Source organism: Equus asinus, chromosome 15, assembly GCF_041296235.1.
Source record: "Equus asinus isolate D_3611 breed Donkey chromosome 15, EquAss-T2T_v2, whole genome shotgun sequence".
NCBI lineage: Eukaryota > Metazoa > Chordata > Mammalia > Perissodactyla > Equidae > Equus > Equus asinus.
This window is the reverse complement of record NC_091804.1, coordinates 34235781-34259656: the sequence shown is the minus strand read 5'-3', so window position 1 is coordinate 34259656 and position 23876 is coordinate 34235781. Positions and strand designations below refer to the sequence as shown.

General features: G+C 53.1%; 1 protein-coding gene across 1 annotated transcript in view; it reads right to left on the bottom strand.

The window, feature by feature from the left end:
- Positions 1–2746: 2746 nt before the first annotated feature.
- Positions 2747–23876, bottom strand: part of MYBL2 (MYB proto-oncogene like 2) — a 39094-nt gene continuing 17964 nt past the window's right edge. Inside the window, exons 6-14 of the mRNA XM_044748292.2 lie at positions 23289–23451; positions 19109–19396; positions 15831–16244; positions 13524–13663; positions 8220–8319; positions 6633–6746; positions 5295–5399; positions 3902–4051; positions 2747–3272 (exon numbers count right to left, since the gene is read on the bottom strand). Coding sequence (XP_044604227.2) covers positions 3144–3272; positions 3902–4051; positions 5295–5399; positions 6633–6746; positions 8220–8319; positions 13524–13663; positions 15831–16244; positions 19109–19396; positions 23289–23451 — 1603 coding nt within the window. The 3' untranslated portion in view covers positions 2747–3143. The remainder of the gene's footprint in view (positions 3273–3901; positions 4052–5294; positions 5400–6632; positions 6747–8219; positions 8320–13523; positions 13664–15830; positions 16245–19108; positions 19397–23288; positions 23452–23876) is intronic.

The window sequence follows — 23876 nt, the reverse complement described above, 5'->3', positions numbered from 1 at the left end:
CGGCTCCCAATCCCCTACAGCTTCCTCAAAGTGAGAATGCCATTCTCCCATCCACGCAGGGTTCTTCACAACTGGGAGGCGATCTGCTCACGGCCAGGCCGTTCCTCCACCCTGTGTTGGTCCAACCTAGGTTTCAACCAGCGGCTGTGGCCTCCCCCTGCCCCTAGTCCCCGCCCTTTCCTCACGGAGGACCAGGACACCTGACCAATTCATCCTGGACCCCCAAGTACCCACAGTCCCCGTTCCCCATGACAGCATTTCTATCAGTTACAAACCATCCCAAAATGTACTGGCTTAAAACAATACTGATTCATTATTTCTCATGAGTCTGTGGTCAGCTGGGCAGTCCTTCTGGACTGGACTAGATTGGGTGAGGCTGGATGGCTCAGGACAGGGTCTGAAGACTCAGCTGGGAAAATGGGGAACTCTCGTCTCCTCCAGCAGGCTCCCTCACAATGCCTCACGTGGTAATTGTGCAATTCCGTTGGGCAAAGTAAGTCACGGCCATGTGACCTACTCAAGGGTGTGGCTGCAGAGAACAGCGATTCACTGGGGCCATTAAACAAATAATCTCCTGCAGCCTCTATGCCTCCGACCCGCTCACCTTCACCTCCAGCCACCAAAGGCCAAGCCACCATCAGGACCTTGCCAGAACACTCACCCTCTGCCATCCTGACTGAAGCATGCGTTTCCCTCCTACTCTCATCTCCCAGGGGTTCCCAGCCCTCCCTCTCCTGTACTCCCTGAACTCAGAAGCTCGCTGGCTAACTCCCTCTTGCTCTTCACACTGGCCTAGCCAACACCGGGCCCTGGATGAACCCAGATGGCCAAGTTCTCCAGGCCACCCACGGGCTGTGTGCCCCAAAACTTGTGCTCAAGAAACAGTGGGCCCTCGGCACTGACGCAGTGCACCCAGTGCCCCCTTCCCAGGCAGGCTGTCCCTCCTGGTCCCCATGGTGGCCAGGGGCTGTGTCCAACCTTCTCACTCAAACCTCTCTCCTCCTCTTAGCACTCTGCCTGGCCCCCTTGCTTTTATCCCCCTGCTGTATCTTTCTTCAAAGTCCCACGACCTCTGGCACGTTTGCATAGTTTTGTTTATAGTTCGTCTGCCCTCTCTAGAATCTAAGCTCCCTAGGAATAAGGTTGTTTGGGGTTTTTTTTTTACTGTTGTATCCTCAGCATAAGAACCATGCCTGGCGCAGGGGTGAGGAGGGGCGGCTGCCAGAGGAAACCTCCATGTGTTTATTTAATGCAAGAGGCAGAGGACAGCTCCAGTGCAGAGCTCAGAAGTCTGCGGCCACCGCGGCCACCTCCCTTGGCGGACAGGGAAGAGAGGAAGGATGAACCCCGAGAATAGGTGGGCAAGACCACGGGGAGCAGGGGCACGAGGCAAACAGCCTCTGGCGTGTTGTAGGCCAGTTTGTCCAGTGTAGCTACCATCCACCCACCTGTGACTCTCCCACAGGTCATTGTTAAAATCCCCATTTCCAGGTTCCACCCCACGAGCCTCTGATCAGCCCCAGGGTGGGAGACTTGGTGGGCAGGCGGTCCCAAGGCACGCTGCATCCAAGTGTGATCTGGGTGTTCTACAGACTGAGCTGTAGTGGGAACCCCAGGGATGAAGGGACCCCGGGCCCCACTCTCACTGAAGGACAGGGGTTGCCCATTAATGCTGAGAGCCCCGCAGGTCACCAGGGGAAGGAGTTTGGAGTGAGGGGAGTCCAGACCAAAAAATCAGCAAAGGGACAGGAGTGTGAGGCAGGCATGGCCCCTCCACGGAACAGGCTGGAGCATCCGTCTCGGCCACACGGGCTGCAGGAGGCAGTGTCCCATCTCCACTTCAGCTCTCAAGAGCAGGAACCAGGACACGGCCAGGCTCAAACCAGGCACAATGATGTGTGACCGGACAGGGGCCACCTGGGGAGGGTTCTGCATGCTGAGTGACAGGAGCCCATGTGCAAGCTCGGCAAGGCAGGGGTGTGTCTGGGTCAGACTTGAACCCTGGGGTCCTAACTCCCACTCTTTCTCTTTAGAGGATGGGGGCCCACAGGCAAGAGGACCTGCCCCAAGTCTCCTTTGGGAGCCAGAGGCACTGAGCAGGGTCTAGGTATGGTCCTTCCCCAGGTGGGTGCCGCCATGCAGTGAATTGAGACCTCAGCCCCCAGGAATGGCCACACGCCCCATCCCATGAGCCCCACTGCTGAAAACCTCACTCCCACATCTAGACCTTCTCAGACCCGGCGCCTGCCCCCCTTCAATCCCCAATGACTCTTCCCAGCTACCAGCCAAGGACCACGGTGCGCCCACTGGGCCATGACCAGGGACACAGCCCCGGTTGCCACTGCCGCCATGGCCTTGGGGAGTGAGGGCCACTGTGGCAAGGAGGTTCTGCCTAGGTGCTGGTCACTCCTTGTTTACCAGTCTGACCTGGAGGCTTGGCTCATCACAGGCCAGGTCAGCCATCAGTGGCAAAGGCCAAGTTCTGATGCACAACTTCTCTCACCCCCACCCCACAGCCAAGAGTCCTCGGGGTTTTGCAGACGCCCACTGGGTGCAGAGATGAGAAACCGCTCTCAGAACACTGGGCCCTCTAGTGGATAAGGGTTCAGTCCCCAGGCCTGGGCTGTGCAGACAAGGCTGCACTGTGAAGATGAGAGCAAAGGTCCCCACAGCCCTGGGGGCCCCAAGGACAGTTACCAGGGAAGCACGAGCAGGGCCCAGGAGAAGGGTGGATGCCAGAACAGCAGAAAGAGAAAGGTAATTTTATTCTTTCAAGAAGATGCACCAACAGGTTGAGGGGAGGAGCACGCTGGCCACGTCCCCCGTCCTAAGCAGGGGTCTGAGATGGGGCCAGGCCTGCCCAAGGCATGGGAGAAGCTAATGGGGCTGCCTGTGGCACTGGGGAGAGCACTGAGCAGGCCCAGGGTGGGACTTTGTTCTGTTAGCACCAGGAACCGCCCGCAGCCGGACTTGGAGACAGGGCAGGGGTGGCCCTGCTGTCTCCACCTGAGCAGTCTGGGGAGGGGCTGGCGGCAGAAGGCTCGCTGCAGGCGGTCACCTGAGTGTGAGTCGCAAATTCACTGACCCCCTCGGTCCCCCAGCCCCCTGTAAACATGAGAATGGGCTCGTGACCACCAAGCCCCTCAGGACAAGATGAGGGTCCGCGATGTGTGGCTGGGCTTCAAGCGGCCCAGGAGCTGCCGGGCTTTCTCCTGCATGAAGAGCTGGTCCCTGGTCCCCCCGCAGGCCACCGTCTTCCAGGCGCTGGTCATCTGGGAGGAGGTAAGAGGGTTATGTTCCGGGCAAGGACAGCATGCTCCCAGCGAACCCTGGCAAGCCTGGCTGGGGAGGGGTGGGGGACATTTTTACGACCCTCTCTCTCCCCCTCCCTCCCTCTAGAAGCCCCAAGTCTTTTTGTGCTCTCTCCACCTTCCCGGTGGCCCTGGGGAAGTCATTCCCATCTCAGCTGTAAAGCAAGGAGGATGAGCCAGACAACACGGCCACCCTCCATGCTCTCCGTGTGGCACCAGTCTCCACGTGAGGAAAAGCTGCAGCCACGGAGGCTGGTGAGGAGGAGGGGCGAGGAGTTCATACATACAGACGCTGAGATCTGGACAGCCCAGGGCAGCCCCTGCCCTCAAGGACAGACACGTGCTAAGCCACCAAATAGAGACTGTGACCTGATTACAAGTAAGACTGTGTCATAAGTATGGGGGGTGGGGAGGGTGGCTCCCCAGTAGGTGGGTTCCCTGAGGGAGTGGTGTTTGGACTGAGATCTGGAGCAAACAGAGCCACAGAAGAGCATTCAGGCAGAGGCAGCAGCCTGTGCAAAGGCCCTGAGGTGAGAAGAGCAGCAGAGCAAGCCCCCAAGGGTGATGCCACATGTGTGGCTAGCACTCACAGGGGCGGGTGCTGGAAAGTGGCTTCTGGGCTTCAGGGCGGGCACTGGCTTCTCGGGCTTGGCCTGCAGGAAGCCCTGGTTGAGCAGGCTGTTGTCCTCTTTGATGCCTGACAGGATGAGGCTGGAGGAGCTTGATGGGACATTTGTCGGCTGAAATCAAAACCAGGTGAAAGACTCAGGTTTTTGCCACAAGCTCTTAGTGGGAAGGAGAAAACACCTCAGCCACATCCCGGCCCCACCACCTCCTGGCTGTCGAGATCTTGGGTAGAACATTAACTTTGCTAAGCCTCAGCTCCTCTTTCATTTAAAGATTAAGTAAGAAAACTTCTCTAAAGTGCCTGCTTCAAAGCCTGGCACCTAAAATGCCCAGTGATGCTGGTTCCTTTCACATGAAACTGGTTCCTCCCCTGGAGCCCAAGCTACTCTAGTTTCTCCAGGTACCAGCAACATCCATGGGCAGTCAGAGACGCCTGCCCCGACCAGCCAACACGTGGAGCGGCACAACAGCCCTCAGGCCTCCCCAGGCTCCCCGCTCTGCTCGGCCTTCACCCTCTAGTCTGCTGGGCTCAATGCCCTTCTGACAGACAGGAACCTCAGGTTCAGGGGCCTCAGAGAGCCGAGGGAGCAGGTGCTGGTGTCCGCACTCAGCCCAGGCCCACCCTACTCCAAAGCCTGTGCTCTGAACGGCTTGCCGGACCATTTTTTCTTCTTGGTAATTATTTCATGTGCCCGAGGTGGCCCCAGCCCCAAGTCTGGCTAAGTCTTGGCCCGGGGGGATCGCTGGCCAGAGTGAGGCTTCTCTGCATAGACTACGGGTGCAGCAGCCGTACTTGCAAGGCCTAATCAGGCAACTCTCTGTCCTGTGACCCCCACACCACGCCTCTCACGGCCTCCCACTGGGCGCCAGGGCAAGACGGGCTGGCCATCGTCAGCTGCAAGGGATCAACAGCATGGCCTGGTTTCTGGGACCCACGTCCTGGGCAGGCAGCAGCAGCCTTCCTGAGGTTGGCCTGGGCAGCAGACAGCACCCAGCCCAGGGTGACGTGCCTCGAGGCCGTCTCTGGGGTCACCCCCATGAGCAGGACACAAGGGAAGGTGCTGGGGACCGGGATCCAGGGTTTTCAAACATATTCTAGCAATGCAACTCTTGCCAAATAAACCTTCTGTGAAAAACAGGAGCTGGGCTGCCCTGATGGAAGCCGGGGGCTGCCCAGCCCGACCGCCCCCATCAGCCCCCTCCCTGCTGGCCCAGCACCCCGAAGCCGTCTGACAACCACCGGACCACTCCACCTCCAGGGCCCTCTCCACAGCTACAGGGTTCCAGGGGCAGAAGAGCCCTCGGCAGCTCTGGGCGGACTGGCTGAGTGCGCGGCTTCTCCCTCGGACCCCTTACCAAGGACAGAGCCTTGGGCAGTGTGGACATCATCAGCTTCACGTCCTCGTCCACGATGTCAAGGGCCAGAGACTTGCGGACCTTCTTGATGGGGCTCCGCCGCAGCTGAGGGTTGGGGAGGCAGGAGGCGGTTAGGGCAGGTGTTTGGGACTCCCATGGGTCCCTATCAGCACCTTGACGAAGCCAGCCCTAGCTGCCCTGGTCACAGACCGGGCCCCGCTGCCTTCGAGCAAGGCGGGGGGTGGGGGGTGGGTGGGGGACCAGGAGACTCCGGCCGCATGGCAGACCCTGCGCCCAGGGTAGACTGCCCTTCCAGATGCTGTGACTGGAGTGAGAACACAAATGCCAACCTCCACCCAGAGACCCACTCCTCATCCCTGAATGGACCAAGCACAGCCCCCAAGTCTCTACCACCCCCCCAGACAGGCCCAGCAGAGAATCATCCAAGTTACACCTGAAGCACCCACCCATGCGCGAGTAACTCAGAGACACAGAAGCCCACAGGACACAGGCCCATCACAGGTGTGCCTGGCCCACCGATGCGCCTCCTATAAGCAGGTGAGGCGTCAGCCCCAATAGCAGGGAGGGGCTCTGGGTCTAGCACTCAGCCCCTAACCCGGCGGTGTGCCCCAGAAAGTGCTGCCACGTTCCCATCTTCCCACCTCTCTGCAGAGGAGACCATCCAGGAGAAAAGGGGCACACAGACAAAGGGGTCCCCAGAGTCTGTCCTGCTATCAGGAAACAACACACGCAGTGCAGCGGGAGAGAGGCTTCTGGGCTGGCCTGGGGGGGCCCCTGCCTGCTCTCCTAAGCCGACTGTCCCCCACCTGGTTCACGCGGCCCACACACCCAACTGGCTCCATCTGTAGGATTTCCCTCGGAATCCTCTCTTTGTGACCCTTTCTACTCCCTTAATGCCAAGCATATGGAAAGCGACCAGTGTCTGTCTAGTGTCTGTCTCCATCCACTGGACTCGAGGAGGGAACAACCACATCAGGGTCTGAACCACTGCTCTATCCACCCCATCCAGCCCACAGCCCACTTCAGAAGGGTCCAAACACAATGCTTAATAACTAAGGGACCAGTCCAAAAGCAGGGACGGGGATGGGGTGGTCCCAGGCCCCAGGGCCTTACCTTAGTCGGTTTCATCATTAACCACTCAGGGGAGCAAAGGGCATGGGGCCACAGCTCCACTTTCCCCAGCACCTCACTTTCATCAGCTGTCCCTAGACCCACCCCCCGTCCCAGTCTCTCTTCACCCTGCCATGGCTCCACCCTCCCCTGCCCACGGTGCCAAGGCTGGTGGCCAGGTGCTCTCCCACCCGCCCAGCCACTCACCCCAGCCTTCCTCTTCTGCTTCTCCGGCCTCACTTCGTCCTCGACGATGAGCTCAAGGCCGGCCTCGGAGCGTAGCACCTCCTTCAGGTCCTCCTCCAGGTGTGGGGTCTGGGGCTGGGGGCAGGGCGGCCCACGTGAGGCTCCGCACCCAGCTATGGGGCAGGGCCTGCTCGTGGGGAAGTCAGGACAGACCCCACCACGCTTCGGCCGTTCCAGGCAATGCAGGAAGGGGGCCCAGTCCCAGGACACTGGCTTCATACACATCGTTCACGACCATTAATGGTCCCGTCCTGGACAAGTGGACACTGACCTCGACTCACTGTGGGCTGCTGTGGACCAGGAGTGTCCCCACAGCACCCTCACACAAGCGTGCGCAACAGCTGTCAGCTTCCTCAGGGTAGACACGGACGCTCAGAGAGAGCAAGAGCCTGGGCCAAGGTCACACAGCTGTGCAGTTAGGACCTGGACACATTCAACGCACACACTCCTCACCCCTTTGCTCTGCACTAATGGGGACACTTGGTTCCATTTCCCTTTCTCAGGCCTGGGGGCTCCAGGTGACCTTTCTGGCCTCAGGCAGCAGAGACCAGGGGAGGGAGGGAGCTACCAAGCAGCAGCAGGTGTAGGTGCAGGGACACTAAGAAGTCACTCTAAAAGCCCCCACGTGCTTTAACTACAGTTGCCAAGGTCAGCTTTGCCCTCTCACCCCGTCTGGAGAGCCTGCAGGTTTCGGAGCCGAATCTCCGCTAGGAAAGGACAGGGCATGCTAACTAGCGCCTCGCCTGGGCCCATCAACTCAGTCAGCTCTGTCTCAGGACTCGGGAGACCACAGCCCCGCTGGCTCTGGCCTTCACATGAGGACCCCACGCAGAGGGGAGGAGGCGAGGGGAGCACTCCACAGGCTTTGTTCACATGGCGAACGCTCCTCTACGACCTGCCCTTCCCTCACCTTCGACCGGTTTCTAAAGTACCTGCCTGTCTCAGAAAGCCCCGGTGTCACCTCTTCCTTTCTCATTGGGGAAAGCATGACGGTCTCATGGTCTGGGAGGAGGGGGAGCAGGGCGGTCTGCACACCGCTGAGAGGGTGCGTCCTCACCAGCCCGCTCAGCCCACCCATGAGTGGCTTTCCAGTGTTTTGTAAAGAATTGGCAGTTAAGCAAAAGGCTTCAGTTCGAGGAGCCACACGCCACCCCCCAAATTAGCGATGGCACCGGGGAGGTCCTCCTCCATTCCAACACCTGCCCGCCTTCTGCCCAGCACTGACGACGTGCTGAAAGTACTCGCTATGTGTGCATTCATGTGTTTAGTGCCAGTCTCCAGCAGCCCACGCTCAGCTTCACCTGCTGCCACTGTCTCCAGCCCCAGCCAGTGGCTGCCTGGCACACTGTAGGTGCTTGGGGACTGTCTGAGGAGCCAATGAGTGACTCTGCCTCGGTATCCCCATTTACACAATTAGGATGTCCGCAACTTCTCAGGACTGTGAGAAGAATCCAATGCGACCTCAGAGGGAGAGAGCCTGTGAACTATAAACGGCCAGAGGAACCCAGGAGACCCCACTGTGCAGACCCACCTGGCCACCCCACCTACCAGGGGCTTTAGTGGTCCGTACTTCTCCAGGGCATTCTTGAAGGGGGTCGGCGTGTGGGGAGCATTGTCCATGGAGTACTTCTGATCTGGGGTTACAAACCTGCCGGGGCCAGAGGGGGAGGCTTAGTAGCGAGGTGGGGGGCAGACGTCAGCCGCTCAGCTGCAGGCTGCCTGCGGCCCCCACCTCCCCTCCACCTGGACCTCTGGCCTCAGAAGAAGGGAGGAAACCCCGGCAACGCTCTCCTCCCCTCCCGCTCACGCCCCCCCTCCCATCCCCAAGGGGCTTAATCAGGGGAGGGTCTTGGGAGAAGGGCCATCCTCAGAAACAGGAAAGAACAGGACATAGTCTAAGAGGATCCTGGAGACCCAGGCAGGTGAAAGGATGGCTGAGGATGCTGCTCAGTCAATGGTCTGTATTAGGACTTCCCGTAAGACAAGGAAGGCCTGTGGCACACTGCAGGCCCAGAGAGAGGGGGCAGGGCAGGACGGCAGGAAGCCAGGAAGACCTGAAGACCTGGAGGGCACACGGCAGCAGCGTCACTAAGGAAAGGCAGGGCTGCCATCAGGTGCGAGATGGCGAGGCCAGTGCACGTGCTTAACTTACCCTCATCCCAAGTCTCCTCAAAGCGACCAGAGTGGGGAGAGAACTGTGGAGGGAAAGCTTTACCAGAGAGAAACCTGGGAAGGGTCTGGTCCACAAGCAGAAATACTAAGAGCTTCTATCAGATGTGGCCCCACCAACGCGTGATTTCTGCCTGCGATGGAAAAGCCTGCTGGGGAAGGGACACAAGAGGCGCCTCACACCGGAGAGCCAGGGCTGCAGGTACAGGCCGGGCCAGCTGGTGGTGGCAAACTCTGGCTCTGATGGCAGGTGCCAGACCCCACCTGCATGAGGTCAGCGTGGCCTCATCCAGCTAGAGGCACCGCCACAGCGGTTCCCAAAGCCTCAGTGGGGGTTCCTGAGAAACACGCCAGGTGGTCAGGAACTCGGGTGCAGAGGCCAACTCCCAGACACGCGGCCTGGGCCACCCCTCCAGCCACTTCCCTCAGCCTGCCAGACATTCCACAGGCAGATAAAAAGCTAGGACAAGTAAAACCATTCTTTTCTTCCTTCCTCGGGACTGAGAGATTAGACAGGGATCCACAGGGTCTCTTCCCAAATCCTTGCTCTCTCCCACACGGGAGACCCCCTGCAAGGCACGGGGCACAGAGACCCCTCTGTAAGGATGAGAAGCACCGGTCAGATGCAAACACCTTACAGTTGCTCAAGGGGATGAATCTGGGCCTTGGGACCAAACATCTCTATGGGACACGGAGCTTCTGCAACAAACGAGAAAGCTCCAGCACCTCTCTAATTCACGGTGTCAGCAAGAACTGAGAGCAACACGCGTGTTAGAAGACGAAGGGAGCCGACTTGAAAAACGAACACAGAAGTGGGCTTAGAGATGAAAAAAATGTAATTCTGTGAGCCAGAGGACTTGGCAGGTGGGAAAACGCAGAAAACCAAGTTGGTGAATCAGAAGACAATCCCTGACATTCTCGCAGAGTTCAAAGGAAATGGTTTAAGATGATGAACAGGAATAAGAGGAGGAAAAAGAGAGGCGTCTGTGTAGGAAGCAACGTCTAAGGTGGGAGGAAAGGAGCAGACACCAGCGATACAATAATTAAAGAAATAACAGTACATTTTCTCAGCTCAAAGTTTGAGTCTTGAGTTTGAAATGAAAACCGGAGGAAAAAAAGTTAATAAAGACATAGCATACCAACATACAGCCTGGCAAATCTCAGGAATAACTAGTAATAATAATAATAATAAAAAACCTACAAGGATCCAGGGAGAAAAAAAAGATTTGGGACAAAGGAATAAGAGCAGGACAGGTATCAGAATTCTCCATGACATAAACGCCATAAACGAAGCCGAGGCCGTGGTTTGGGCCACAGGCATCCTCCCTCCAGAGTTCCACGTCCAGCCCCTGTGGTTGAACAACAGACGACAGCCCAGACCTCAGGAGGCACAGGCCTCACCCCTCCCCTCCGAAAAGAACTCGAAAAAGCACTCCATCAAACGCAGACAATTCCCAAATTTTAAAACAAGGCAAAGTTTGCTCTCGGGAACCACAAAAGTCTTAGGGGTGTTTGTTACACAGCTCCACCCGGCCCTGTGTCCCCGCTGACCCATGCGGCCCCTGTCCTCTCTCCTACTGTCCTTCCCCACACCCAACTCACTGCAAACTCAGCAGCCTTACTTTTGTTCATTAAACTCAAACAGCACGTTGCTACCTGGTAGCCTTTGCTTTGCGGTTCCCTCTGCCTGGATTCCTTTCCTCAGAACCCTGCACAGCTCTCCCTCTCTGAGGCGCCATCCCAACCTCCTACCTAAGTTAGAAACCCCTCGCCCTTGCTCTGTGCTCCCCAGGCCTGTAGACCATATAATCCCTCTGTGGTGTCCGTTTCCCTCTGAAACACCATCTACGGACCGTTAGGAAGCTGTCCCTTCCAGTCAACCATGACCTCTGCAGGCAAAAATAAAGTGGGGAAGGTGGGATCTAAAATCAGTGGTCAAGGAGACAGAAAAATTCAGAATTAAGTCCAAATACCATTGCCTAGTATGTCTTGTAAATGTCAAAAAGAAATTTTGAAAGGGAAAATAAGAAAACCAAAAAAGCCTTTTGTGGCAATGATCTGGATTTAAAAGATCTGCACTTCTGGTCAAAATCAAACGTCAGGGGCCAGATTCACCCTCCTGCCTGAAACAACGAGGAAACAACACACGACGTGAAACGATGAAAGACACTGGACATGAGGCAAAGATGGAGCGAGCCCTGAGAAGGCAGACGAATGAGGAGAGCAGCTGCACTGAGACTCAAGGAACAGCACAAGGAGGGGCAGAGCCAGAGCCCGGCAGGCCTGGAGCTCAAGAGGCGACGGCAAGCGGGTTCACAAGACACAGTATCACCAGAGACAAGTGAGGTACACACCAGAGATGGCAGAGGGACCTCCTTGAGTGTTAACCAGGGTGCTGATCTGTGCACACACCATATAAGGAGACTACCAGAGACCAGGGAAGAACCATCCAAAAAGCTCATCCAGCAGAGTAGTCAACACCCACCAGGGCTGGAAAAAGCGCTCCTTCCCACCAGCCAGACTGGAAATCCTCATCACTCACAAGCAGTGGGCAGAGACTGGAGGATCCTGAACCAACCGCTGCTCTGGTCCCACCTAATAAATCTTAAAAGCAAGACCCAAAAGGATCAAACTATTTCTCTTTTTTTGGTGTGGAAGATTGGCCCTGACTAGCATCTGTCGCCAATCTTCCTCTTTTTTATTCCTCCCCAAAGCCCCAGCACATAGTTATCCTAGTTGTAGGTCATTCTAGTTCTTCTATGTGGGATGCTGCCACAGCATGGCTTGATGAGCAGTGTGTAGGTCCACACCCAGGATCTGAAGTGGTGACCCCTGGGCTGCCAAAGCGAAATGTGTAAACCTAACCACTCAGCCACAGGGCTGGTCCCAGGATCAAACTATTTCTAAGTAATATAACTGCATCCCAGAACAAAGCTCTAAAAAATTTATAGAAATACAAAAATACATAGTTCACAACAAGGTAAAATTCACAGCGTCTGGCATCCAAAGAGATATTACCAGGCTTACAAAGAAGCAGAAAGAAAAGTCCATCAACTGAAATTGACCCAGAACTGATACACAAGCTAAAACCAGCAGAAAGGAAATAAAAAGTTATCATCGGTGTACTTCATATGCTTAAGAAGTGACGTAGAGACAGGGAGGGAATTTTAAAAGATCTACTTGAACTTCTAAAGATGGAAACTACAACGCCCAAAACCAAAAATGCACTGGAGGGGATTATCGGAAGACTAGACGTGGCAGAGAAAAAGATGAGTACACCTGAAGACACCGCAACAGGAACTATCCAAAATGAAACAGAGAGAGAAAAAAGAACGAGAAAAATAAGCATAACATCAGTAAGCCGTGGGAACCTCAAGGGGCCTAAAATATGTGTAACTGTGGAGTCGCTGAAGAGGGCTGGGGGGTGGAGGGCCCAGAGAATACATTTGAAGAAATAACAGTTGAAATGTTTCCAAATTTGGAGAAAACTATAAACCCACAGATCCAAGAAGCTCAATGAACACCAAGCACAAGAAACATCAAGAAAAACACATTACAACACATCATAACCAAATTGTTCCAAACCGATGATAAAACTGTACAAGCCAGAAGGCAGGAGAGCAACCCCTTTAAAACTGAAAACACCTGTCAACCTAGAATTCCATACTCGGCAAAAAATATCTTCCCCAAATTAAATCAACTTTCCAGCTACACAAAAGCTGAAAGAACTCATCCCCAGCAGGCCCACAGTACCAATAACGTAAAGGACAGCCTTCAGACAGAAGGATCTACCAGACAGAGATACGGATCCACAGCGGGGTGAAGAGGACGGACATGCTTCTTTGTTGGAAGAGAACAGAGAAGCCGGAGCAACAGCAGGTTATGAACACGAAGGAGCAGGGGAAAGAACAATCTGTTCCTTTTGTGGTGCCAGCCTATCTGATCAAGGGCTTACACTCAAGTCCTAGGATTCTGGCTTGAAAGGAGAACCATTTCTCAGGAAACGTACCTATGCTAAACTTTAGGTCGACTGCTGAGACTCATTTCTGACCAAGGGAGACATGAATCCTTTCCGAAATTATGTATCATTACAAGGGTTAAAATCCTGAACTGATTCCTGAATCTCGTAACTTACTCGCGAAATAATAAACAGCGACGCTTCTCCTGCAGCAAATGTCATAAGCAGAAGCACAGTTACACAGCTCTCTCTACCTGGAACTCAGAGTCAGGCTGACAGAAGGAAGTAAACTTGTTGTGAAAGCCCGTCCAACAAAGCAGGTGGGTAAGCAAACTGTAGGGGCTTCAGAAGGTGAAACCCTGTGCACCAGAGACCAGGGGTGGGGCGGGGAGGGGCCGGGGGCACTTTCCTCCTTCACATCAGGCTACTCAAACACAGTGGGTTTGCACTTGAAACTCATAAAAGATGGAGACTAAGTTTTTTGTGACAATCTGGTCTCTCTTCGTTCCTGAGATTAGAAAACCATCCAAGTGAAAAACGAAAATGAGGAAGAACAAAGGTGAGGCACCAGATTATATTGACAAAAAGCAAGAGATGTGGTGGCCAGAAGGAAAACAGTCTCTGCTTTTCCGCAGCGGCCCCTCCCCAGCGATCCTGGGCCCCCAGGCCTCCAGGCCATCCACCGCTGGGGGAGGGGGCAGGCGGGCAGCCGTCGGCACACTCACGCGGCGTGTTTCTGGTGCAGGGGTGTCTTATCCCGGTGCAGGGGCGTGGTGACCACCACCTTCTGGCTGCACACGGGGGTGGATGTCAGCGAGGGGCTCTCCAGCTCCAGTGTGTCCTGTTTGTTCCAGAAGTTCAGAAACTGCCAGGGAAAAAAGAGAAAGGAAATGACAAACTAACAACCTGTGGGGGTGGGAGACACCCTGGAGCCCCTCCCCTGACAAGTGCCCTCCTGACCTGGGAGGACTCCTCCCATCAGAGAATAAAGAGCAAGACAGCTGGACAGGAACCCACCGAGAAGATGCACGTAGACCCCTGGGCTTGTCACTGCCCCCAATCCTTGCTTTTGCCAGGTGGTGGGAGGTCCATCGCCCACCCCTCTTTGCTGCTCAGTGTGCAGTTAGGTCAAAGACAGTTGACTGTGTGAGAGCAGCTCCTTTTCAGAAGAAATAGGAGCAGCTCTTAAGTGACCCGTGCAGGACAGGTGACGATGGCGGTGGTGATGTTAACGTTTAGAGAGTGTCTCCTCTCGCCAGGGCTAAGCACTTCTCACCAAGCGTGTCGTGCACTTTTCACAGTGCCAGGACTCAAACCCAGATCTGAGCCATGCCCAAAGCACCACCTCCCTGGCCTCTCTGCCCTCAAGGCCACCGGCAGCACTCAGGGCCCCTGCCCTAAGCGGGGTCCCTGAAGCAGGGTGGCCACCGTGGCCCGTCATCCTGGGCTGTTGTCCGGGCAGCTCAGGCTCCCCTCTTCTCTAGTCAGCAGCCCTCACTCGGGGCTTGTCACGGACGGAACTGTATCTCCCCCAATTCACATGCTGAACCCTTAACTCCCAGTACCTAAGACTGTGACTGCATTTGGAGACAGGGCCTTTAAAGAGGCTTCAGAAGGCAAAACGAGGTCATGTGGGTAAGGCCTAATCCAATATGGCTGGTGTCCTTGGAAGATTATAAGAGAAAAAGGTAAGAGATGATAAGGGAAAAGAAATTAGGACACAGACACACACAGAGGGAAGACCATGTGAAGACACAGGGAGGAGACAACCATCTACCAGCCAGAGAGAGGCCTCAGAGGAAGCCAATCCTGCCTACACCTCGATTTCAGCCTCCAGAATGGTAAGAAAATCCATTTCTGGGGTATAAGCCCCCAGTCTGCAGTACTCTGTTCCAGCAGCCAGAGCAAACTATCTCGGGGACTCTCTCGGAGACACCAATCACACCCGACACGTGGGCCGGGCCTCGATCCTTCCACAGCAGATGGTGTTGTAACATGTGCCACCTCTGGGCCTTGTTCTCTCCCACATGCTCACAGAAGGGAGCAGACCCAACCAGGCCCAAATCCTCTGCCTCTCCTTCCTGTTTGGGGACATGGAACTCTAGGACCTGTGTCTCGTCCACCCCCGAGTCCATCCTCTCATAGCCCTACCATCCCCATCCCCCTACAGCCCCCAGAGCAGTACATACCCCTCCGTCATACCTAAGGCCCTCTGAGGCCCCTGCCCCCATCTCCCAACCCCCTCCTGCCCCCACCTGTCACCCCTAGCTCTGGACTTTACACCACACACACTGCTCTCCCAACTCTGTGCCTTTGTTTAAGCCGATGGATCGACAAAACCCAGCTCAGACACCACTCTCCAGGAAGCCTCTGAGTGCCTCCCCTGACCTCTAGGAGAGACAGGACCCCTCCCCGGCTCTCCCCTAACACTGTGTATCTTAGAGCCCGGGAAGCAGTTCCCAGAACACAATAAGCTCTCAACGACTTAGTCATCGTTATGACCGTAGCACCTTCCACACCACATTCCGATCAATTCATTACAGCCTGTCCCCAACACTAGCTATCCTCTTCAAGGGCAGGGCTGTCATCTTCACCTTTGCTCCCCAGTGCTGGCAAATCTGGTATGAAATAGGTGCTCGATAAATTGATTCTTTTAACAAATACTGAGTCCCTTCTCTTCTCTGCCTGGTTAGCACCCCAGCACAACCAGTTCCTCCTCCTCATGGAAGCCTTCCTGGATGACACCCACCCCGAGACCAGATGCACTCACAGTACTGTAGCCTCCTTCGTTCCATTTATCATGTTTATTTGGGTCTGTTTTTATCAATTGTCTTCCAACCAGAGTGTAAGCTCTACGAGGGAAGGGCCAGGCCTATTTCTGCTCACCCCCATGTCCCAGCACTTAGCACAGGGACCCTCACAGCAGATTCTCAACACGTCCTGGTTGAATGGTGCGCGCCTGCATGTCAGGCCCTGTACTGGGCACTGGGAATCTGTAAACAGAACCCAGTGAGCAGGTGGGGTCCACACACCTGGGAGGGCGAGAAGGGCAAGGTCTTGACAGGTGTGCTCTTGGGGGTGAGGCTGTTGCAGGAGTCCAGGAAGGACAGGCTGGCGCTGTTCTCCGTGACGGGGGACAGGGCGACACGCCTCTTCTTCTGCCGCTTGAGCACCGAGGGCGGCGTGCCGATGCCCGAGCCCCCCACTTCAGTGCTGGGGGAGATGGGGATCAGCTCGCCCCGGCTGCTCCGGCTCAGGTCCGAGATGGTGTGGCCGTCCAGGCGGTACTCGGTCACACTGGGCCCCGGGGCAGCAGGCTGGCGGGCTGGCGGGGCCTGCTGCTGCTGTGACGGTTGGGGCTGCACTGGACTGGTGGTGAGGCTGCCCTCTGTGGACGACTCCTCGGGGAGGTCAAATTTACTCAGGTCACACCAAGCATCAGGGTCCTGCCCGGAGAGGAGGGTTAGGAATAAGTGCAATTACTCTGCTTCTCTACCAGTTGATGCAACAGGACTCGTTCATTAAAGGGAAATACACGGGTGTCAAGTACAACCCCACAGCCCAGGAGCGAGCCTCATTAACATTTTCCCGCATTTCCTCAAGGATTCTTCTACGTCTGTATATTTGTAAACATAACTGAAGGCATATTGTACATGTAGCTGCTTGCTCTGTTATTTTAAAAAATGTTCTAAGCGATCTATAATATATACAAAAAGCACAAAGAAAAATACAAAGAAAACTCAGATACCCATCAATAAGCTTAAATAAATCACTAAAACCCCGTGTCTGCCTCCTGGCTCACATCCTCTGCCAGGGCAGGCGACCAGTGCCTGAAGTCACTATTTCTCATCCTCATGCATTTCTTTACCACTTACACATGCCCCTAAAATCTAGGATTTTACATGTTTTTAACCTTAGTACAAACTGTTTCTATAGGCTGCTCTTTTCTCCATTTAAAATTATTATTATAATAACAATACTACCTAATTCTATTACCTATGAGTTAAATGTTTACTATTAACATTAGTTGTTATTATGATGAGAAATTTTCAACTTTTATAACATAATTTTTATGACTGCAAAATATTCCCTCACATGAATATATCAGTTACTTAACTATTCATTCCCCTTCTGCTGGACATTTAGGTTTTTCCTCTCATTTTAAAAAATTAACAGTAACATCTTTATGAATATCCTGGATATACATCTTCCCCTGCATTTTTAGTTATTTCCTTAATATAGATTAGTAGCAGTGGAAGTCGTGGCCCCAAGGCTGTGAAGAGGTTTAGGGGTCCTGATTCGAACAGTCACATTCCCGGAGAGAGGATGCAACTTGTGCTCCACGAGCCTGTCAATCACAGGTGCCTCCCTGGCGCTTCACCTGAGTTGTTTCCAATCCCCCAGTGATCCCACCAGGGAAGTATTACTCTTCCCCTTTCACACCAAGAAACCCAGGCCAGAGAGGGCGCAATCTGCCCGAGGTCACTGCGTTTCTAAGAGCCATTCTAAGAGGCATACCCAGGTCTTCCCACCTCTGCCCAGTAAATTACAAGCCAGCTGAAAGCCTTCTGGAGACAGAACCTTCTGCTTTGGTCCTTGGAGGTGATCAGACCCCGACCCTGGTGTGGTCCTCAGGACCTGCAGGAGCCTGGGGCAGCTCATTCCTAGAGTGGAGGCCCGCTCAGGGCAGTGCTGACTCAGGCCCACACTCCCAGCAGCAAACCCCTACCTCGGGGAGGCCCCAGAACTGACAGCGTCTAACAGACCAGAAGCACATCCTACAAGGTCCGCCTGGAGGGCTGCAGGGAGGGACAGGCAGCGGTATTTCCGCAAATGCTGTAACTCCATCAGCCACTGAAGGCCATCATGGAAAGGGCTCAAACTTAGACCCAGACAGCAACGCCTGACTCCTAGCCCTGGTTGTGTGATGTTGGGTAAGTCTCCTAACCTCTCTGAGCTTGGAATTTCCTCATTAGTGATGGGTCTACCACCTACTTCACAGGGCTACTACAGAACTAACAGAGAGTGTGTATGTAGGTAGCAAGTAACGAGCCTGGCACATAGCAGGCGCTAAAGGTTAGATATTATAATTACTAATTAAGCATTGGGCCTGGCAGCCAGTGGGTGCTCAATAGAAGTGAGTTCCCCTCTCCTCTTCTCTGTGCCTAGTGAGTGGAGAAAGATACGGAAGAGTCTGAGGATGAAGGGAGGTAAGGCCGTGAAACGCCAATAGTGCCAGGCGCAAAGTGGGCCCAACTCTCATCTAACACTCCCCTTAAAGCCCAAAGCAGGGACTGCAGCCGGTGGCCTGGGAGACTGATGAACACAGCAGACCTGCTCTCTAGCTACTCTGAAATTCTCTGCAGTGGAGGGGACTCCACAGATGGACCCTGCAGCTGGGTCTAGTCCCAGCCGCTGGGCACAAGAGGTGAGGCCCAGAGTCAGAGGGACTCAGCAGATGGTCCCCTGGAGACTGCACCATCCAATCTTTCATTGGGCAGGACAGTGGGAGCACAGCACAATGGTCAAGGCCACGAAGCTTACTCGCTGTGTGACCTTGGGTACACTACTTGATCTCTCTGATCCTCAGTCTTATCTACAACACAGAGAAAGTATACACCTCACAGGATATTGTGTGGACTGTACATTAAGCTCAGAGCCTAGGATTTAGCAGATGTTCAATAAACAGCATCATTACTCTTAGTAAACAGGGGGAAGCCCAAGTATGCTGGTGAAGGCAGGGCACCTCCCACTGAGCTCCCCTGCCCCTGGTTGCCAGGCCTGCTGCCCATCACCTGCTGAAACGCCCTCCACGCTGCAGGCCTGGCTGACACAGCGGGGAGCCGGGGACGTCACACCAAGAGGTGCTTCCTCCCACCAAGCTTGCTCCCAAGGGGCACAATCCAGCGCGGCCTTGGGGGCTGCTCCCCCTGAGCAATCAGAACCCACCCACCACTCCAGCCCCAGGCCCCTCTCAGGGACACCCAACCATCTCTGGTGCCACAAATCCCACGTTCCCCGTGCTGTGTTATCAATCAGACACCTTCCCCTCGTCATCTCTGAGGAATCAGGGCAGTACCACCTCCTCTGGGGAGCCCTCCCACCCCACCCTGAACTGTACAGAATGAGCCAGGAGCTCCCTTAGGGCAGAGACTGCATGGCAACTATCTCGGTGTCCCCAGGCCTGGCTCCGGGCCGGTACTCAGCATCGGCTCAGTAAACGTGAGCGGGACTGGAAGGAGGCCTGCCCTTGGGAGCACTACACTGGGGGTGTTCCAGGCCCACCCGGAAGTACCATGACCAACATTACCGACTCGATCAAGTCCAGGGCTTCAGAGAGGCTGGCCCCCACGGCAGGGATGAGGAGGTTTGCGGCCTCCACCACCCACTTGTAGGGCAGGCTGATTTCCGACGGGGAGCCCTCCTGGTCGTCACGCTTGGGGGAGTCCTCCAAGGGCTCTGGCGTTCGCACTCCGTCCAGCTCTGCAGGGACAGGGTCCTGCTCCTTGGAAGGGGCGGCTGCCACGGCCTCCTCCTCGCTGCTTTCCTCCTCCTTCATGGCGGGGGGCGCCGGGGGCCAGCCGGCCACGAGACCTCCCTGGTGGACACAAAGGCACACCGCTGGGACTTTCTGTTCTGAGATCTAGACTGTGCAGTATTCCAGCTAAAAACGCACAACCTAAGGAAACTCAGATGAACCCAAATCGAGAGACAGTGTATGAAATAACTGGCCTTACCTTACACTTCTAAAAATATCAATATCACAAAAGAGTAAGAAAGGCTGATGAAGCATTCCAGAGGCAAGAAGTCGAAAGAGATATGACAATGAAATGCAACGTCTAATCCTGGATTGGACTGTGGGCAGGAAAAAAACGGAATATGGACTGTAGATAACAGAAAAGTCTCAAATCGGTGTTAAATTCCTTGGATTGGACATAACTGTACTGTGGTTATGTAAGGTTACGCCCTTCCTCTTAAGAAACACGCAGTGAAGCATTAAGGGATAAAGAGGCACCATGTATGTAACTGACTCTCAAATGGCTCAGATAATGAGTGATACGTGTATATAGAGAGAAAGATAAAGTAAATCTGGCAAACGTTAAAAACTAATGAATCCAGTAAAGGCTATATAGGAGTTCTTTGTTCTATTCTTGCAACTTTTCTGTATGCTTAACATTTCAAAACGCAAATTTGAAAAATGAGCGTTTACTAATTTTGTGAAAGACCAAAAGGAATAGAGGAAAACGGTTCATGGCAATAGCTCTCTTAGCAGAACCTGGGAAACAAGCTTGACACTTTAACCCGACAGACCCCAGCGTGGCCTTGGAGATGGCACATGTGGTTAGCTGGGTCCCGTGTCAATGGGGGCACAATGGAGTCAGGGAGAGGACTTGGGCTCTGGATTCAGATGGAGCTTTGCCACTGACCAGCTGACCTTGGGCAAGCTGTTTGACCGTCTGAGGGTCAATTTCCTTGCCTGTGAAACGAGGACACTAAGGCTTACCATGCAGGGACATTACACAGATCGGCAATGATGTGAAAAGCATCCAATCTAAACAGGGGCTGTTATTGGTATCGTTGTCAAGTGACACGATGGATACGGTTTGTGATAAAGCAAAGGACGAAAAGGACATAAGAAGAACAGATTTGATTAAAACGTGTAACTGCTATAACAGAAGGGTGGGCAAGAATGCCACAAACACTATTTAATAGCTACCAACATGGGAATCCCAGTTTGGAAAACAGCCACTTTGAAAAACAGTTTGGCACTTTCTTATAAAGCTTGGTATACACTTACCATATGACTCAGCAATCCCTCTCCTAGATATTTACCCAAAAGAAAGGAAAACTTACATTCACACAAAAACCAGCACATAGATGTTTACAGCAGCTTCATTTGCAAACACTAGCTGGACACAATGTCCCTCAGCTCGTTAACAGAAACACTGTGGCACATCCATACAGTATCACTCAGCCATAAAAAGGAACAAAGCACCGATACACACAACAACATGGACAAGATGATCAGATACGACAGACTCAAGAATGAGGTAAACATCTGTATACATATAACAACATGGAAAGATCTAATAGAAAAAGAGACGTAAGATGGTGAGATATAACAAAATCCCATTTTAAGCTTATTACCCTCAGTAACAAATGTTGGAAACGATATATTGGTTCTCTGGGGAAGCTGAGATTAGTGAGCTCTGCCCTCTGCACTGTTCAATTCTGTAAAGTTTTCCCTCTTTACAGTGATCATGTGTTACTTTTGAAGCACAGGGAAAAAACTTATAATTGCAAGCACTGACCAGTGAGCGGGGAAAATAGGGGGGGGTCCCAAACACACATTAACAGGCAAACCTTCTCTGGCAGGCAATCTAACAAGATCGATTAAGAGTTTTTCAAGAATTATCTATCCATCTCTAGGAATTTCTCAAGAAATAATTGAGCAAATAAGCTGTGACTGAGCCACAAGGACAATCATTAAAGTTTTGTTTCTAATAACAAAAAATTGGATATGAGCTTAATTAAATAAACAACACAACAGAACCATTAAATTGACGCTGGAGAGGAATGAGTATGGAGGACACAGTAACACGCTGACCTGCTGACCTGACCTCCTGTGTTCAGGGTTGTGATCTGGGGCTCATCCTGGCCCAGCATGGCCAGCACTCCAGACTTGAAAAATCAAGAAAGAGAGGCAGGGACATTCTATATGCTCCAGCTGAGCACTGCAGAACTGGAGCAGTGAACAAGTTGCATCTAGCCAGTAAGAAAGGGGAAGGGGGAGCATTAAAAAAATTGTTAAATGGTTCACAATTACAGAAAATATTGAGAAACGGTTGTGAAAGATGACATGACTGGAGCCATATTAAAACAGAGCCAGAGCAGCCATTTCAGAGGAATTGCTTTGCACAGCTTGTTTTCTTTATCTTCCAAACTAAACCGAACCACCAACATTCCAAGAAGTCAGCAGGGACAAGAATATCCTGTTTGTAAGGACTGACGAAACCGGACTTTGCCGATGACTGAATGGCTAACCAATCAATGAAGTACAAACCCAGCATTCCCTAGTCTAGCACCAACACACTCTTCTTTAATACAACCTTGCTCCTCTCCCTCCCTTTTCCCATAGACACTATTAGCCCCTCTCCTGTACTCAGGACACTACTTTGGGTTTCTACCTGAATCTGTGCTCCCTGAACTGCAATTCTTTGATCCCAAATAAACGCTGTGCCTCTTAAACTGGTTTCTGTTTTGTAGCTGACAGTGTAGAAGTGTGTTACCTACCACATAGCCAGCACTGTCAAATCTTACACTTTGACACGTATGTTTCAAATCTTTATTTTTTTTTTATTTTTATTTTTTTTTTTAAGATTTTATTTTTTTCCTTTTTTTCCCCAACGCCCCCTGGTACATAGTTGTGTATTCTTTGTTGTGGGTTCTTCTAGTTGTGGCATGTGGGACGCTGCCTCAGCGTGGTCTGATGAGCAGTGCCATGTCTGCGCCCAGGATTCGAACCAACGAAACACTGGGCCGCCTGCAGCGTAGCGCGCGAACTTAACCACTCAGCCACGGGGCCAGCCCCCAAATCTTTATTTTTTTAATGAATAAATCATTAGATATAGCTTAAAAATATCAATGAGAAGTTTACTCTGGGGTGTGGGATGGGAGATGTTAACATCTGCACATTTGGTTTCATTTTCACAACTGCAAATGTAACACAGTATGATTTTCTAGCAAATCATATAAGATTATAGACACAGAAAACAGATGAGGGGTAACAGGGGGTAAGGGTGGGAAAAAGGCTGATGAAAAGGGGCACAGGGAACTTAGGGGGTGATGGCAACGTTCTGTATCTTTTTTTTTGTTTTTGTTTTGGAAGACTGGCCCTGAGCTAACATCCATGCCCATCTTCCTCTACTTTATATGTGGGGCACCTACCACAGCATGGCTTGCCAAGTGGTGTCATGTCCGCACCCGGGATCCAAATCGGAGAACCCCGGGCTGCCAAAATGGAACATGCGAACTTAACTGCTGTGCCACCAGGCTGGCCCCTGCTCTGTATTTTGATTGTAATGGTGGTTACATGACAGTGTGTTTTTGTCATATCTTAGGAACTGTACACCAAACACAACGAATTTTCCTATATGTGAACTATACCTCAATAAACCTGATTTGTTTATTGCAAATATGCTTTTAGTATGAAAAGCCTAGAAAGAGCAACAAGTAGGAAGGAGCTTTGACAAGGACAGAAGGAGGCTGAGGACCCCTGCATCTCGTCCTCAGAAGCGTGTGACAAGGACAGGCCCTGGTGAGACACATGGCCCACACGGAGACCCTGTGGCAGGAACTAATGAACAGCTGAGGAAAAGGTGAAATGAGAAGAACAGATGTAAACGAGATGGTGTCGGATAAACATGCGACCCAACAAACCAACCCGGAGCCACGCCCAGTGGCCGAGGCGTCTCGGGCAGCCATCCCACCTGGCCCTCTGCAGGGTGGGCACGCTGACGGCCATCCTTGTCCTCGAGCTCCAGCAGCAAGTACACGGGGGGCTTGCAGTCCTTGGTCTCGCTCAGGAAGCCTCCCGTGTCCACCTTCCTCTTGATGGTGGAGTTCCAGTGATTCTTCACAGCATTGTCTGTCCTGCAGGGGCCAAGAGCGGACCACTGAACCCCAGCCCTGCAGCCTGTGTGCCACTGGACATGCCACTGACCCCCCTGAACTAAGCCCCCACTTCTGTAAATAAGGGTTCAAATCAATGAACTCTAAGGTCTCTTAGCTGTAAGATGAAGCTGCACGTTTCTAGCCCTTAATGATTTACCTCTCACTCACCTCTGTAAAATAAGCAAAGGTTTTATTCAGCTTACGGCAAAAATCATAAAACTGAAATGTTTGTGGAACTCTCATTCCCTCCCCTGCTCACTCTGCATTTGTAGAAACCATGAGCAAACCGCTGGCTGCTGACCCCCATCCTGAGGCTCACGGTGACCTTGAACATAAGCCCCATGCATCTCTGCAGACTGAAAAACCACCACAGAGGGCAGAGCTAGATGACACAGAGGGTCCAC